This window comes from Microplitis mediator, chromosome 3, assembly GCF_029852145.1.
Source record: "Microplitis mediator isolate UGA2020A chromosome 3, iyMicMedi2.1, whole genome shotgun sequence".
NCBI classification, from domain to species: Eukaryota; Metazoa; Arthropoda; class Insecta; order Hymenoptera; family Braconidae; genus Microplitis; species Microplitis mediator.
This window is the reverse complement of record NC_079971.1, coordinates 5,010,676-5,024,214: the sequence shown is the minus strand read 5'-3', so window position 1 is coordinate 5,024,214 and position 13,539 is coordinate 5,010,676. Positions and strand designations below refer to the sequence as shown.

At 33.9% G+C, this 13,539-nt stretch overlaps 2 protein-coding genes across 6 annotated transcripts; both read right to left on the bottom strand.

Moving 5' to 3' along the window:
- Positions 1-145: 145 nt before the first annotated feature.
- On the bottom strand, positions 146-6,073 carry LOC130665186 (DNA ligase 1). Of its 3 annotated transcripts, none has more exons than XM_057465487.1 (7): positions 5,978-6,073; positions 5,803-5,850; positions 5,544-5,630; positions 5,400-5,479; positions 3,065-5,328; positions 1,707-1,904; positions 147-1,624 (listed from the first exon to the last, which is right to left on the bottom strand). In XM_057465487.1, the coding sequence occupies exons 1-7, from the start codon at positions 5,995-5,997 to the stop codon at positions 1,448-1,450; spliced, it is 2,874 nt and encodes a 957-aa protein (XP_057321470.1). In that variant the 5' UTR covers positions 5,998-6,073; the 3' UTR covers positions 147-1,447. The 3 variants fall into 3 exon arrangements, with proteins under 3 accessions (XP_057321468.1, XP_057321470.1, XP_057321469.1); XM_057465486.1 differs by having other exon boundaries at positions 5,544-5,633; positions 5,978-6,028; XM_057465485.1 differs by lacking the exons at positions 5,803-5,850; positions 5,978-6,073 and having other exon boundaries at positions 146-1,624; positions 5,544-5,776.
- A 792-nt stretch (positions 6,074-6,865) lies between these two features.
- On the bottom strand, positions 6,866-12,372 carry LOC130665758 (ubiquitin-like modifier-activating enzyme 1). 3 transcript variants are annotated; one of them, XM_057466323.1, is made up of 4 exons: positions 12,219-12,372; positions 11,996-12,121; positions 11,837-11,918; positions 6,866-11,727 (listed from the first exon to the last, which is right to left on the bottom strand). In XM_057466323.1, exon 4 carries the CDS (start codon positions 11,677-11,679, stop codon positions 8,479-8,481), a length of 3,201 nt encoding a protein of 1,066 aa, XP_057322306.1. In that variant the 5' UTR covers positions 11,680-11,727; positions 11,837-11,918; positions 11,996-12,121; positions 12,219-12,372; the 3' UTR covers positions 6,866-8,478. The 3 variants fall into 3 exon arrangements, with proteins under 3 accessions (XP_057322306.1, XP_057322304.1, XP_057322305.1); XM_057466321.1 differs by having other exon boundaries at positions 6,867-11,713; XM_057466322.1 differs by having other exon boundaries at positions 6,867-11,713; positions 11,996-12,289.
- Positions 12,373-13,539: the final 1,167 nt, after the last annotated feature.

Genomic DNA, 13,539 nt, shown 5'->3' with positions numbered 1-13,539 from the left:
GTAAATAATTAATAAAATAAAATTTTTAAAAATGTGCATTAAAAAAATTTTGAAATTAATAAGTGCATTTTTTCAAATATTATTTTATTAATTATTTACTCTATTTATTAGTAATTTTAAATTCGTCTACTGTCTGCTACATTCGCACTCATAATGTAGCAGACATCAGACAAATTTTAAATTATTAATAAATACAGTAAATAATTAATGAAACAAAATTTAAAAAAAATGCACTTATTAATTACAAAATTTTTTTAATACACATTTTTTAAAAATTTTTTCTGCCCTCCGGCCGGAAAGTGGCAACTTTTGGACCGCTGCCCTGATATGAACGAAGTTACAACTTTCCGGCTTCGTCGAGCAGAAAAATAGTATACGCACCTTGGCCAGTAAAAAAGAAAGCCTCAGACCACATGTTTGTCAGCCTCGGCCAACAATTACATGTGCTCTGAGACTTTTCTTATTTTACTCGCCTAGGTATGTAATATTCTATATTTTATTAATTATTTACTCTATTTATTTCTAATTTTAGATGTCTGATGTCTGCTACATTCACATTCGTTAATATTTGAATTAATTATGAGTGTGAATGTATCAGATATAAGACAATTGCACACCTCAAGCGCGAAAGCGCAGGTGTGCTTTATGGACGGTTTTTTTTAATTTTAAAGAAATAAAATAATGAAATTAAAAAAAATCCACGTACTAATTTTTCATTGATCTAAATATGCATTTTAAAATTTTTATTCTACTTACATTTTATTTACTAATTCAAAAATTAAAAAAATTGAATGATAGTAAAGTTAGCGGACATCTGATGGTTTTTAAAGCTTTGAAATAATAAATTAAAATGTTTGAAAAATAAAAAAATCCGTGTGTAGACAATTCAAAATTCAGTAAATACATTTTTTTTCATTTTATTATTTTAATTATTCAATTTTTTTATATGTAATTTGAAAATTGTCGTACGTCTGCTACATTTGCACTCATAAAAATTGACACGTCAGTTACATTCACACTCAGGAATTAATTCATTTACTTTACAATTTATGATCCTGAAGTTAACAGACGATTTGTAATAAAAAAAAAATGCACATGTAGAAAAATTTAAAAAACTATCGGTGCAATTTTTTTAAATATTTTTTTTTTTATAATTTATCGCTTGTAAAAAGATTCAAAAATTATTAGACCTCAGCTAACTTCAGTATCATTTAATTTAAACTCCATTATTAGATTAACTTTTAAATTTAATAAATTTATGACAGCAAGAGTTAATTTTATTTTTACAAAAAATTAAATGCTATTTTCTGTACAAATTTAAATTAAAAAAATTGAAACATCGACAGGAATTTAAAAAAATATTTTTATACTACAGCATTTAATTTATAAAAATAAAAATAAAATTGTACTTGCTTTTCAATTGCCGAGTTAATTAATTGGTATTAAATTAATAAAAATCTTCTTCATTTAATGCAGAACTCGATGGCTGTTGATTAACTATCTGCTCTTGGCTCTTGTACATTTCAGCTACCTGCTGCGCCGATGATGCATCCTCAGCTTTTTTGTCATCGCGTACGCGAATGAACCGGGGAAATCTTAAGGATATTCCTTTGACTGGATCAACCTAGTTGTTTTAAAAATAATTTTAATTATTAATTCAAGTTCATTAAAGTAAAGAATGATTTATTTTAGTATCAAGATTTTACTATTCCAGCGGCGGCTCGATGGACTGGTGACAATGATAAATCTGCGCACTTTATTTCCCAGACTTGGGTTGGTTCGAACCAATGATCTGGTTCATGAGACGAGTCGTAGCGGTAATAAGATTTTGGTCCAGAAATTAAATGGTCTTTTAATAATGTCGTATGTTTTTGGAGATCTTCTTCACTGAATCCTGTACCGATCTAAAAAAAAAAGAAAAACATTATTTATAAAAATATTTGCAGTTAAAATGAATGTTCGCTGGGTAAACGGAGATATCTAAGTGCTAGGTGGGGGAAGATCTAGTGACTGGTAAAATGAGAATTTTATGAATCTCTCCTTGATAGTCAGACTTTCTGGTTAAAAAGTTGGTGTCAATTACCCTGATAGCCAAGCTGGTGACAACCTTCGGTGATAGCCAAGTTGGCAGCAAGCTAGCGACGAGCTACTGCAGCAACTTGTCACCAAGTTGACCGTAAAAATTGACATTTTTATAAGTTGATGGCAAAAGTTGGCGGCAAGTTGCCTTTAATTTTGTCAGAAAGTTGTCAACAGGTTGCGGCAGTAGATTGCTGTCAACTTCCTAGGAAAGATGTACAACTTGTAGTCAACAGTTATAAAAGCTGAAAGTTGTCGACAACTTGTCGTCAAGTTGGTCGTAACTAATGTACACCAACTTTCTGATCAGAAAGTCTTCAGGGTTACTGCAGCAACTTGTCACTAAGTTGGCCACAAAAATTGGCATGTCTAAAAGTTGACAGCAACTGGTCGCCACTTTTCTGAGATAGTTGATGGTAAATGTTGACATTCCATTAGTTGACGGAAAGTTGCCTTCAACTTTACTAGGAAGTTCGTAACAACTTGTAGTCAAAGAATAAAAGGTGAAAGATGTCATCAACTTGATCGCAAATCACCAGAAAGATTTAATATCAGAGTAAATACGATCAAGTTGACGACAACTTCCAGCTTTTGTGACTGTTGACTACGATTTGTTACTAATTTTCCTAAAAAGTTGACAGCTTATGGAAATCTCAATTTTTGCGGCCAACTTGGTGACGTTGCTGGAGTAGGTCTTCGCTAGCTTGCTGTCAACTTGTATCAGAGCTGGTCGCCCGTACCGACTGCACTAGTACCTCAAGTTGAGGCCATGGAAACTTTTAAAGTCTCCATGGGTGAGGTCTAGGGCATGTAATGATGCAGTACAGGCGCAAGTCGGACTACAGTCGCACAAATTAAAAAAGGGTAAAAGATCTAAAGAATATAAAAATGAAAATGAGCTTCAAAGATAAAGGAAAACTTTGTAAGAAACTGAAAAAGTTGTACATATATGACATATATTTGTAATTAAAATAAAATAAAATACCTTGCAAAGACTTTGATACTCCTCATTATCAGAATCATAACAAGCGAGCAAAAATCCTCCATAAGTACCAGTACGTTTGCCTTTGCCAATATATCCTCCAATGACGACACAGTCCAGCGTGTCACCAATACCCTCAAGATAATCTTTCTTCAATTTCAACCAATTCCTCGATCTCTTGGCGATTTCATAAGTAGCATCTTCCTCCAGAGTTTTGACCATCAGACCTTCGCAGTTTCCCTTAACAGAAACATCTAAAAACTCTTGGACTTCTTCCATGGTCGTCGTGTCAAGACTGGTAGCAAAATTCCACTCGCCTTCAACTTCTTTAAAATTTTTCTTCAGCAACTCGCGTCGTTCGGCGAAAGGTTTTTTTACCAAAGGCTCGCCATTGAAATACAACAAGTCGAACATGAATACACAAACCTGGACCTTTATGTCCGCCTCATTAGCGTCTTTACGTTTTCTCGTACTTAGAATTTGAAACGGTAAAATTTGTTTGTTTTCACGATCCCAAGCTACAGCTTCGCAATCTAAAATACAACTTTTGACGTCATCACCACGAGTGTTACTCAGCCGCCCAATGATATCTGGGTACTTAGATGTATTATTTTCCTGATTGCGACTAAAAATGTAAGCCTTCCCATCATCAGATATATGAATTTGCGCTCTTTCTCCGTCATATTTCCACTCGCAAGTGAACTTCAGACCGTCAAAACGTTTGAGTACTTCCTGGACACCTTTTGTTGGATGAGCCAGCATCGGTTTCAATGGAATTCCCGGTGTCAGTTTGCATTTATCCGGCAATGCCTCGACACCATCTTTCAAAATCACCGGAATAATCATTCCATAATTGGGACACTCGCAGTACGTTGTCTTGATAATCAACGCAATGGCCTCGTACTTTTTCTTGAACTCATCACTGGATATTTTTTTACTGGCGTCTAGAATCTCCGGCGGGTATTCTTGATTGGGCGGAGTCATTGCGCAAGCAAGAGCGAGCGCTTGAAGGACTGACTGCTCAGCTAAACCGATTCTAAGTTTACCAGCAAGTGATCTGATGAGGTAACGAGCTTCTGAGAATCGGCAAGCGACGAACAGAGACTGAATACGATCAACTTTTTTTCCTACGGAGGCAGTGCCTGTTGACTGCGCGATTTCTTTCAGCTTTGAATAGACGGTTCCTACGGTGAGTGCCGCTGGTTGGAACATCACTCGCTGATTGGACCGACTGCCTTCAGCGACGATACCCAAGTCACCGGCTTCTTGCGCGTCGGCTTTTATCTGGGCCGGTGTACGGCCAGTGCACTGCGCAATAGCTTTTATTAAAGTCGTCTCAGCGATTCCTAGTTCGAGACCTTCGTAGGCCGGCGCTAATTGATTGAGACACAAGTAAACGCTGGGTAATAAGTCTTCGGGTGTTAAGACAATAACTGACCTCAAGTAATTTGATAAAATCTCAACGATCTTTAGCCGCGAACTCGTTTGCTCAATCAGTTCAAGGGTACGGGTCAGGGCTATGTATGGAGTCTTCTGTCCTTTGGTCCAGCAGGCATTTAAAATCGGGTGATATTTGTCCATTAGAGGATTATAAGACTCAGGAGTATTGTGTTGCTCAGATTTACTGTCCTGGGAATTTTTATCCTGCTTGCTGAATAAATTGCTCTTTGATTTTTCAGCCTTAGTGGGATTTTTCTTCGCTGGCTTTGAGAAGAAGTTACGGATATCTTTAGTAGGGGTTTTCTCAACTGGTGGTGATTCTTCTTCGGATTCAGAATCACTGTCGACTATTCTTAATCGCGACCTTTGAAGTTTTGGGTTCGGTTTTTCATCGTCAGAAGATTCTTGAGGACTTTCTGTATCGTCGGATTTTTCTGATGACTTTTCTACATCTTTAGATTTTTCTGGAGATTTCTTTAGATCCTCAGTTTTTATTGGAGACTTTTTACTATCATTGGATTTTTCTGGAGACTTTTCCTTATCTTTAGATTTATCTGGAGATGATGCTGGATTTTCAGATATTTCTTCATCATCATCATCAACTTTTTTAGACTTCTCTGGCGTAACAGGTAACGGCAAATGACCATCGTCATCACTTGAATCAGACTTTAAAGCTCGTGAACGTTTTTTAGCTGATTCTTTTGTACCGCTTCCATTCAATTCTTTCTTGGAAATTCCATTTGTTGAATTTTCATCAGTGGAATTTTTTTTAGGCGTTTCTTTGACGAACGACAATTTATTCAACGTCTCTTTGCTTTTGGATTTATCTAGAAATAATAATAAATATAAATATGAAAAAATAATAAAATTTACTCTTTTAAATTATTATTTAAATTACTTGTTAATTTTGGTGATGCTTTGGGTTTTCGCGCTCTGGGTTTTGTAGTTTTGGTGTCCGGCTTTTTAGCAGGTGGAGATCTGGCACAAAAATTAAATTAAATTAATTAAATAAATTAATTAATCGAATTAAAAAAAAACTTACTCAGAATTACTGGTATTGGCATCACTATTCCTCTTTCTTTTTCCGCAATCTTCAGTTGAATCATCGAGTCTGTCATTTTTCTTTTGACTGCTGACATTTATGACATTAATGCGATTAGAAAATTTTATTATTTTACTATTTATTAAAACTGATGAATTATTTTTAGAATAATAAATCAATGAACGTTCAATTACATTTAGTAATTTTAACATCTTGATATTTATATATATTTATTTATTTGTTTTGCTTGCTAACATACCTTGAGTCATTTTTATCCTCCGAAGTTGTGGTTCTTTTAAAAAATGATCTGTTAAATGGAAAAATATGTAATTACAGGTTAATTAATTAACTTATTTTTTTCATGATGTTAATTTAATAATTTTATTGTTTAATTATTATTTTTTGAGTAATTATTTATAAATAAAAAGACTTACGTTATAGAACGCTGCGCCATTTTTAAATAACCTCAAATTATTTAGATTTTGCGGGAACTTTTTTTTTCTAAGAAAATGGCGGGAATTTTTTTTCAAAATTTTATTAAAAAAAAAATCTATGATCCTGAAATTAACATGAAAGTGAATGTAACTGACAAGTGGAAGTTTTTAAAATTTTTGAGTAAATAAAAATGAAATATAATGAGCGCGAATTCGGCTGACAATTGGCAATTTTTGAATTTTTAGAATTAATAATAATTTTTAAAGTAAATTCCGAAATACGCTGCGAGCAGCTGTAGCGATTTTGCGCGAAACACTTGTTTTTTTTTTTTTTTTTTTCAAATATTTCTATCGTATTCTGCCGCCATTTTATTTTGATTTATGATTTTTAATTTTTCTCTCATTTTTAATAAGTGATTTTTTGAATATTTAAATATTCATATAATTTAAACATTCATATATTCATATAATTCACATTCATAGAATTGACAGACAATTAACAATTTTCGGATTTTTTTTTAAACAAATCAATTAAAAAAAAAAAGACTAAAAATATGCACATGTAGAAAATTAAAAAAAACTACAGGTGCAATTTTTTTAAATATTTTTTTTTTTTATAATTTATCACTTGGAAAAAAAATCAAAAAATTATTAGTCGTCGGCTAACTGGAGTATCATAATAATCTTTAGCTAGAATTTTATTAATTCCAATTAATTTTAAATTAATTTCCTTAAACTTAAAAAAATTAATGCTTACGAGTGTAATTAAATTAATAATTCAAAAAAGAAACGTGATCATAGTATTTTTTTTGTAATTATTTATTTATCTTTTGCAATCCAAACACATTTTTAATTAACTATATTAATCATTAGAGTTAATGTAATAAATATTTCCATATTATTCATCACTATATCAATCAAAATATTCAATAATCCACAAGTTCAAATTAAATAATCCTTTTGAATGAATACCAAACTGTCAAACATATTTTTTTTTGTACAAAATTAAATCTACTTTAATTTGTTGCACCTGAAAAACATTTTTAGTCTCTTCGAAAATAAAATCTTATATTTTCTTCTTTACTTTATTTTTATTAAAATGACAAAAATTATCGATATGATTAACAATTTTCATTTAAAAATTGTAGCTGAATACTTAAAAAAAATTTTTTTCTTTTACTGAGGCAAGAATTTTTTTTGCTTTCATCTAATTGATAAATAATCAATTATTTTTATTAATTCACTCTTATATATTTTCATTAATATATTCAATATTCGTTTTAAATGGCTGTAAATTTACCATCGCTGGTATCTAGCAGTGCCTAAAAATTTTTGAATTTACTCTATTATCATTTTTCATTTATTATTAATGTTATCATTAATTTACATATTAATCTATATATATAATTGCCAAGAAAGTCCACATATTCTCACGCGAAAAGTCCAAGTTTGTTGACGATTACATAAAAAAAAAGGTATCTTTATTTATCTATTAATTATTCTTCAAAAATCTATTAGTATCAATAATAAAATATTATTTTCAATAATTAATGCGCATATGTCAATAATCACACGTGTAGAAAAATGTAAATTATCAAAATAAAGTTACTAAAAAATTTAAGCACTCGTTTTAAACTCAATACATTTTTTTTTTTTTTTTTTTTCATACAATTACTTTATTTAAGGGGAGAAAGGTGTCTAAGATACAAAAAAGAGGATATTTTGTGATTTTTTTTTCAGAGTACGTTCGTCATTAAAATTTTAAAAATTTGTGACATTATTCAGCATCATTCCAAGAATATTCTGCTAAATTTTCAAAAAAAAATATTGAAAAATAAGCCAGTGGTAGTCGGGAGAGACGAGTCACTTAAAAAAAGTCTCCATGCCGTACGGAGGGTAACTCATGACTGCTTCATCGGAAATCAAAAAACCAAAAAGATTTCTTTAGTACATAAGTTTATCTTAGATTTGAACGAAGGATTATTCTTTTCAATAACTACTTATTTTTTAATTGAGCAAAAAGAGCAATTATTGATTGCACCTTTAGCAAAAATCCAAAAATGAATATTTTGTTTATTCCTTTGTTCAAATCCAAGATAAACTTATGTACTAAAGAAATTTTTTTGGTTTTTTGACAGATAGGGTAGTCATGAGTTATCCTGCCTACGGCATGGAGACTTTTTTTAAGTGACTCGTCTCTCCCCACTACCACAGACTTAATTTTCAATATTTTTTTATGAAAATTTAGCAGAATATTCTTGGAGTGTTGCTTAATATTGTCACAAACTTTGAGAATTTTAATAACGAAGGTACTCTGAAAAAAAAATCACAACAATATCCTCTTTTTTTTGTATCTCAGACCCGTTTCCCCCTTAATTGTATAATTATTAAGATTATAATTATAATAATATATAAATTTGTATAAATGACTATGGACTAATCAGTTGAATAATTATTTATTATAATAATAATGAATTTATGTGGATCGCAATTTAGTAAAGTCAAGGCAGAGTGTAGCGAACGTAAGGAACTTCGACGTCTTCGCCGTTCTCATCATTGCAGCATAGTTCAAAAACAAGAGCGCGTACATGTGGCTCTAGTTTTTTCTTGGACACTTTTTTGACGACCTCAGACATAGGCAGTCCCATGCGTTCCTGACACTTGACTTTAGCCATAAAAAATGAGTAGAGCATGCAGACACCCTGAGACAGCATCGTGACCTCAAGATTGTGTTGGTTTTTGAAGTAATCCAAGAATTCTTTGAGAGTAAGTTCTCCTTTGACTTCAAATCTGTCCCACAGAGTCCATTCTTTGTCGTAGTACTTGAGCTTCGGCGCTGAAATTGGCTCGGAGAATCCAAAGAACGGCAGAGCGAGATTTACAAAACCGTTTTTGTAAAGTGATAAATCTTTAATACCACGTGTTAATTTTATTAACTCAAGACAAACGAGTCCAGCTACGACTGATGTTGTTGTTGCAATAGCGGGTATTATTTTACCAGCAATCAACTTACTCTTGTGTCTGTCTGCCAGTGGGATACGATAATTACTAGCGCGTAGATTTGAAGCTGCGACAATGAAGTCAATGTGGAAATTAGTGTCGTCATCTTTTTCAAAATCTTGAGGATTTATGACAAGATCTTTTATTTCATTTTGTTTCGGCAGCTCGTCAATTAGTTGACTCAATCGTTCGTGATCGACGCTGCCGCTTCCATTGGAAACCTGGACCTGAGCGTCAGTCTCTGCAATTTTTACTCCTGATTTAGGAGTAAATGGCGGGACTTCAATGCTGCTGGCAATGCGGGCTATTTCATCACGATTGCGGTTGGGTGGCATGTTGTAAACAGCAGCCTTAAGATTCGCAGCGGCTACGACGTAGTCCAAGTGAAGTGGATCATTTACGTCAAACTCAAGTGGAACTGGACAACGTTTGGGTCCAGACCAGAACGGCTGGCCACTTGATGTCACTTGGTCCGGTGGGAAATTGAAAAGCAACTGACGGATCTGGTTGTTGTACTGCTCCTGCCAATGGTGACGTGCCCAGATGATGCAGTCAACAAATGTCTTAGGTCGCTCGTCAACTAAAGCCGTTTTCACCAGCTCTAAAACTTCTAGTGGTTGGACACCTGGCAGCTTAAGAGTTCTCTCAACAAACTGAGGATCATTGATGTACTGGGCAGCGTTCTCGGCATTCTGACGGAACAATCCTTCGAAATTGTCCCTCGCCCACTGCAGAGTGTGTTCGATAGCATTGGGGAAGTTCTTCAATGTACAGATGGGTATACTTTTTTCCGGTGGGTCTTGAGATGAACTGTAAGATTCAGTGAGAAAAGGAACAACCACTTGAGTATTACCTTTAGTTCCCAGTGTACCAGATTCCAGCAACGGTTTTCTGTAATAAACACACCGACGGTCCATGTAAATACGCGCGTCTACGTTATCTAGAGCGTTTGCTACACCATCCAGTACTTCAAAGAACTCATCGTTGTAAACTTTCTCAGTCTCAGTTCCAACTCGATTTTCATGAGCGATAACATTCATACTGGGATTCATCGCTTTAACAACACGTGCAGCTGTTGATGATTTAGCTTTTTGTACATCGGAGGGTCGGAATAAAAATTGACGGTTTAAATTAGACTTTTCAATGAGATCCATGTCAGTTATTGTAACACAACCATTTTCAGCGCCTACACCAAGCATAGCAAAATTTTTCAACAGTTCACAACCAATAGCTCCAGCTCCCACGACAAAGTACTTGAGCGCACCGATTTTAGACTGGAATTTACGACCAAATATAGCGATTTGCGAGTCATAACGGGAGTTTGTGGGCATGCAGTCTTCTTCTGTTATTTCAGAACGATCTTGAGGCAAGCATTCAATAGCGTCGAAGTACAACCACTGGTAAATTGGTGAAAATTTACCTGAGCAAGCTTTCATAACTTCTTGAGCAACAATACCACCAATGGTTGCATTGATTGGGTTCAAATTACCAGCAGATATCTTAGCGAACGTCTCCAGCAATTCCTTATTAACTTCAGTAGCGATACCGTGTTTTTCTTTCACTGTTTCCACGAGTGCCATAAATGCGTCTGCGTCTTCCTGGTTCCAAGGACGGGGTAATTTACCCCGAGTCTTTACGTACTCATGGAGAGTAATGAATGCCAAGTGAAGCTGCTCTGGGTAATCAAATTTACCGAAGTCGGTGATGATAAATTCCGGCTGTACCAGAGCGTCTTTCAGTGGCTTGAAGTTAATTGTCTTGGGCATTTTCACTTGAGTGACAATACCACCGCGTTCGTATTCACTGAATGACGACGTGTCATCAATGGAAAATGTATATGGACCAAGGACTTTAATTTTTTTCGGCTCACACCCGTTTATTTCAGTCATTCCTTGGACCTCGGAGAAAGTAACATAGTCCCCGTCTTCCATACCATGACGAGTGTCATCTAGACAAGTGACAACACCCTCGGCATCGCGAGAAATGCTTGCGATCATCGCACTGACCGGTGGCTCACCAGTAGTGTCAACTACAGTAAATGCTGGTCCGAAGTCACAAAATACCTGAGCGAATAGACCGTGAGTGTCTGCGATTATCAGAGCGATGTCATTGGCACGAGTTATCTCTGCTATACGCAACTGATCATCCAGAGTTGTCTCAGTGAGCACGACGACTTTGAATTTTTTAATTGTCTCCTCATCCAGCTCTCCCTCGTGGTAGCGAGTGGGTACGTAATTATTCAGCTCAGACAAACGCTGGTAGCAAGCGACAGCGCGATTTTTACCAATGTCCGCTTCGGTGAGATAGAACTGTGAGCCTAGATCTGCGATCGTACACAAACGGTTGTCATGGAGTGTCACTGATTTGACACCTCCAAGGATAACATTCTTAGCGATTTCGACACCAAGACCACCGAGGCCTGATATCAGGACATCTGATGAGGCCATGCGTCTCATGGCATCGTGACCAAGTACGTAGAGTTGTCGTGAATACAAGCCCTCGTCGATGTCACCGCTGGTTGTTGCTCCGCCACCACCAGCACTTCCACTGCCATCAACTCCGCCTCCAGCAGGTGGATTGGAGCCATTTTTGGCCATTATCGGGGTTTTATATGAGTCGTCGGCACCTCCTGTTGTAGCAGCAACGCGTCGCTTCTTGGCTGGAGGGTCAACGGAACTCTCCACCACCTCAGCACTAGACATCGGACCACAAAAAAGCCGTTTTTATGTTCCCTTTCTGCAATCGTAGTACTCATTTTATTATATATTTATACATACATGCAAATATAAATATAGATATACATATATTTATATATATTTTTATTAATAAACACATTTATAACCTTAAGATATTGCTTACCTAGTTTAGATAATTAACTCTGCGATTTATCGGCAATTTATGATAATCAGGATTATTTTGAATGCGGAATAAATTTAAAAGACTGAAATAAAATAAAATAATTTGAGTTTGATAAAATATGAGTAATTTTATGTAAAGTACTTTCGCGTTCTTTCTTACTTGTCTTTCTTTTGTGTCCCGCTTCGTCACTCTTTTACTGGCTCACTTGTAGTTTGCTCTCGTTGCCTACTCCGTGTCGCCGCTTTCGTCCACCAGCAGCACTAGCAACACCCGATACCTATTTGACTTTGTAGTTTTAATGTTAATTAGTTTATTAGTTAATTTAATTAATTAATTAATTAGTTAATTATCAGTAAGTATTGTAATGAGTTATTGTATTTACTGTATTAATTATGGGGTTTATTTAACCCGATTGAATATTTTTTGGGACAGAAGATTCGACTACTCGATTTTAGTTGATGACTCACTCTCGATTATCAACTGATCGATTGTGGGCGACATCTTGAACTCGAGAAATCGATTTAATAAAAGCGGGCTTGTGATTTATAAAAATTTTTTTTTAATTACTACCTGATAATTTTATCATTTTTTTATTTTTCTGCTGTCATGGGAATTTTTTTATCGAAACTGATGATGTCGGGAATAAAAATAAAAGAAGGTCAAATTTTTTTTTTTTAAATTGTATGAATGACGCGAATTTTATTAATAGAAATGTTTTATTTTATTTTACTCGGCTTTTTGTAGGAATAGATTTTATAAGGAGATGAAAAAAATATGAGTTTAAATTTATGACAAATCGCAGACAATTAGAATTTTCAAATTTTTTTTTTACTGGATCGTTTATGAGAAAAAAAAAATTTTAAATATGCATATGTAGAAAATTCGAAAAACTATGAGTGCAATTTTTTTTGAATTTTTTTTTTTATAAATTTATCGGCTTTTTATAATTATTGTCGGCTAATTTCACTATCGTAAATGTAGCGGACGTCAAAAATATTTAAAATTATTAATAAATGGAGTAAATAATTGATAAAAGGAAATTTTAAAAAGATGCGCATTTAAAAAATTTTGAAATTAATAAGTGAATTTTTTCGAAATATTATTTTTTAAATTATTTACTCTATTTATTTATAGTTTTAAATTTGTCTGACGTCTGGTACATTCACACCCGTAAGAAAATGAGTTATTATTTTTTTTATGGCTTCAGTTATTTATGGTCATGAAAAGATTTCTTAATCTTTTAATTTGAAAAAAATAATTTTGAAACTGAGATTTTATTTAGTTCTAGAATTTGAAAAATATTCTATTAGAAATATAGGGGAATATTTTAAAATATGGTACTGGAGCCGACGTCAGATAATTTTGGGATTTTTTTAAAAAAGAAAAAAAAAATTTCGAAAAATCGCACCTGTAGTTTTTTCAATTTTCTACACGTCCATATTTTTTTTCTTATAATTGATTACTTGTAAAAAAATTTGAAACTTTCCGATGTTTTCAAGCTCAGGAAGCGGAGTCTAGATTATGTATAAAATTTCTTAGGCGATGATATTGATCAAAATTAAGGCGTCCGATGGATACATGAAGGCCTCGGGGTATCAGACAAGTCTTCTGGAAGAACGCTAGCATATGTAAATGAAGGAAAAAAATTTTTTCTTCAAGTACCGAACCCTGAGTCTAGATTGTTTCTGGAATTTCTATGGGAT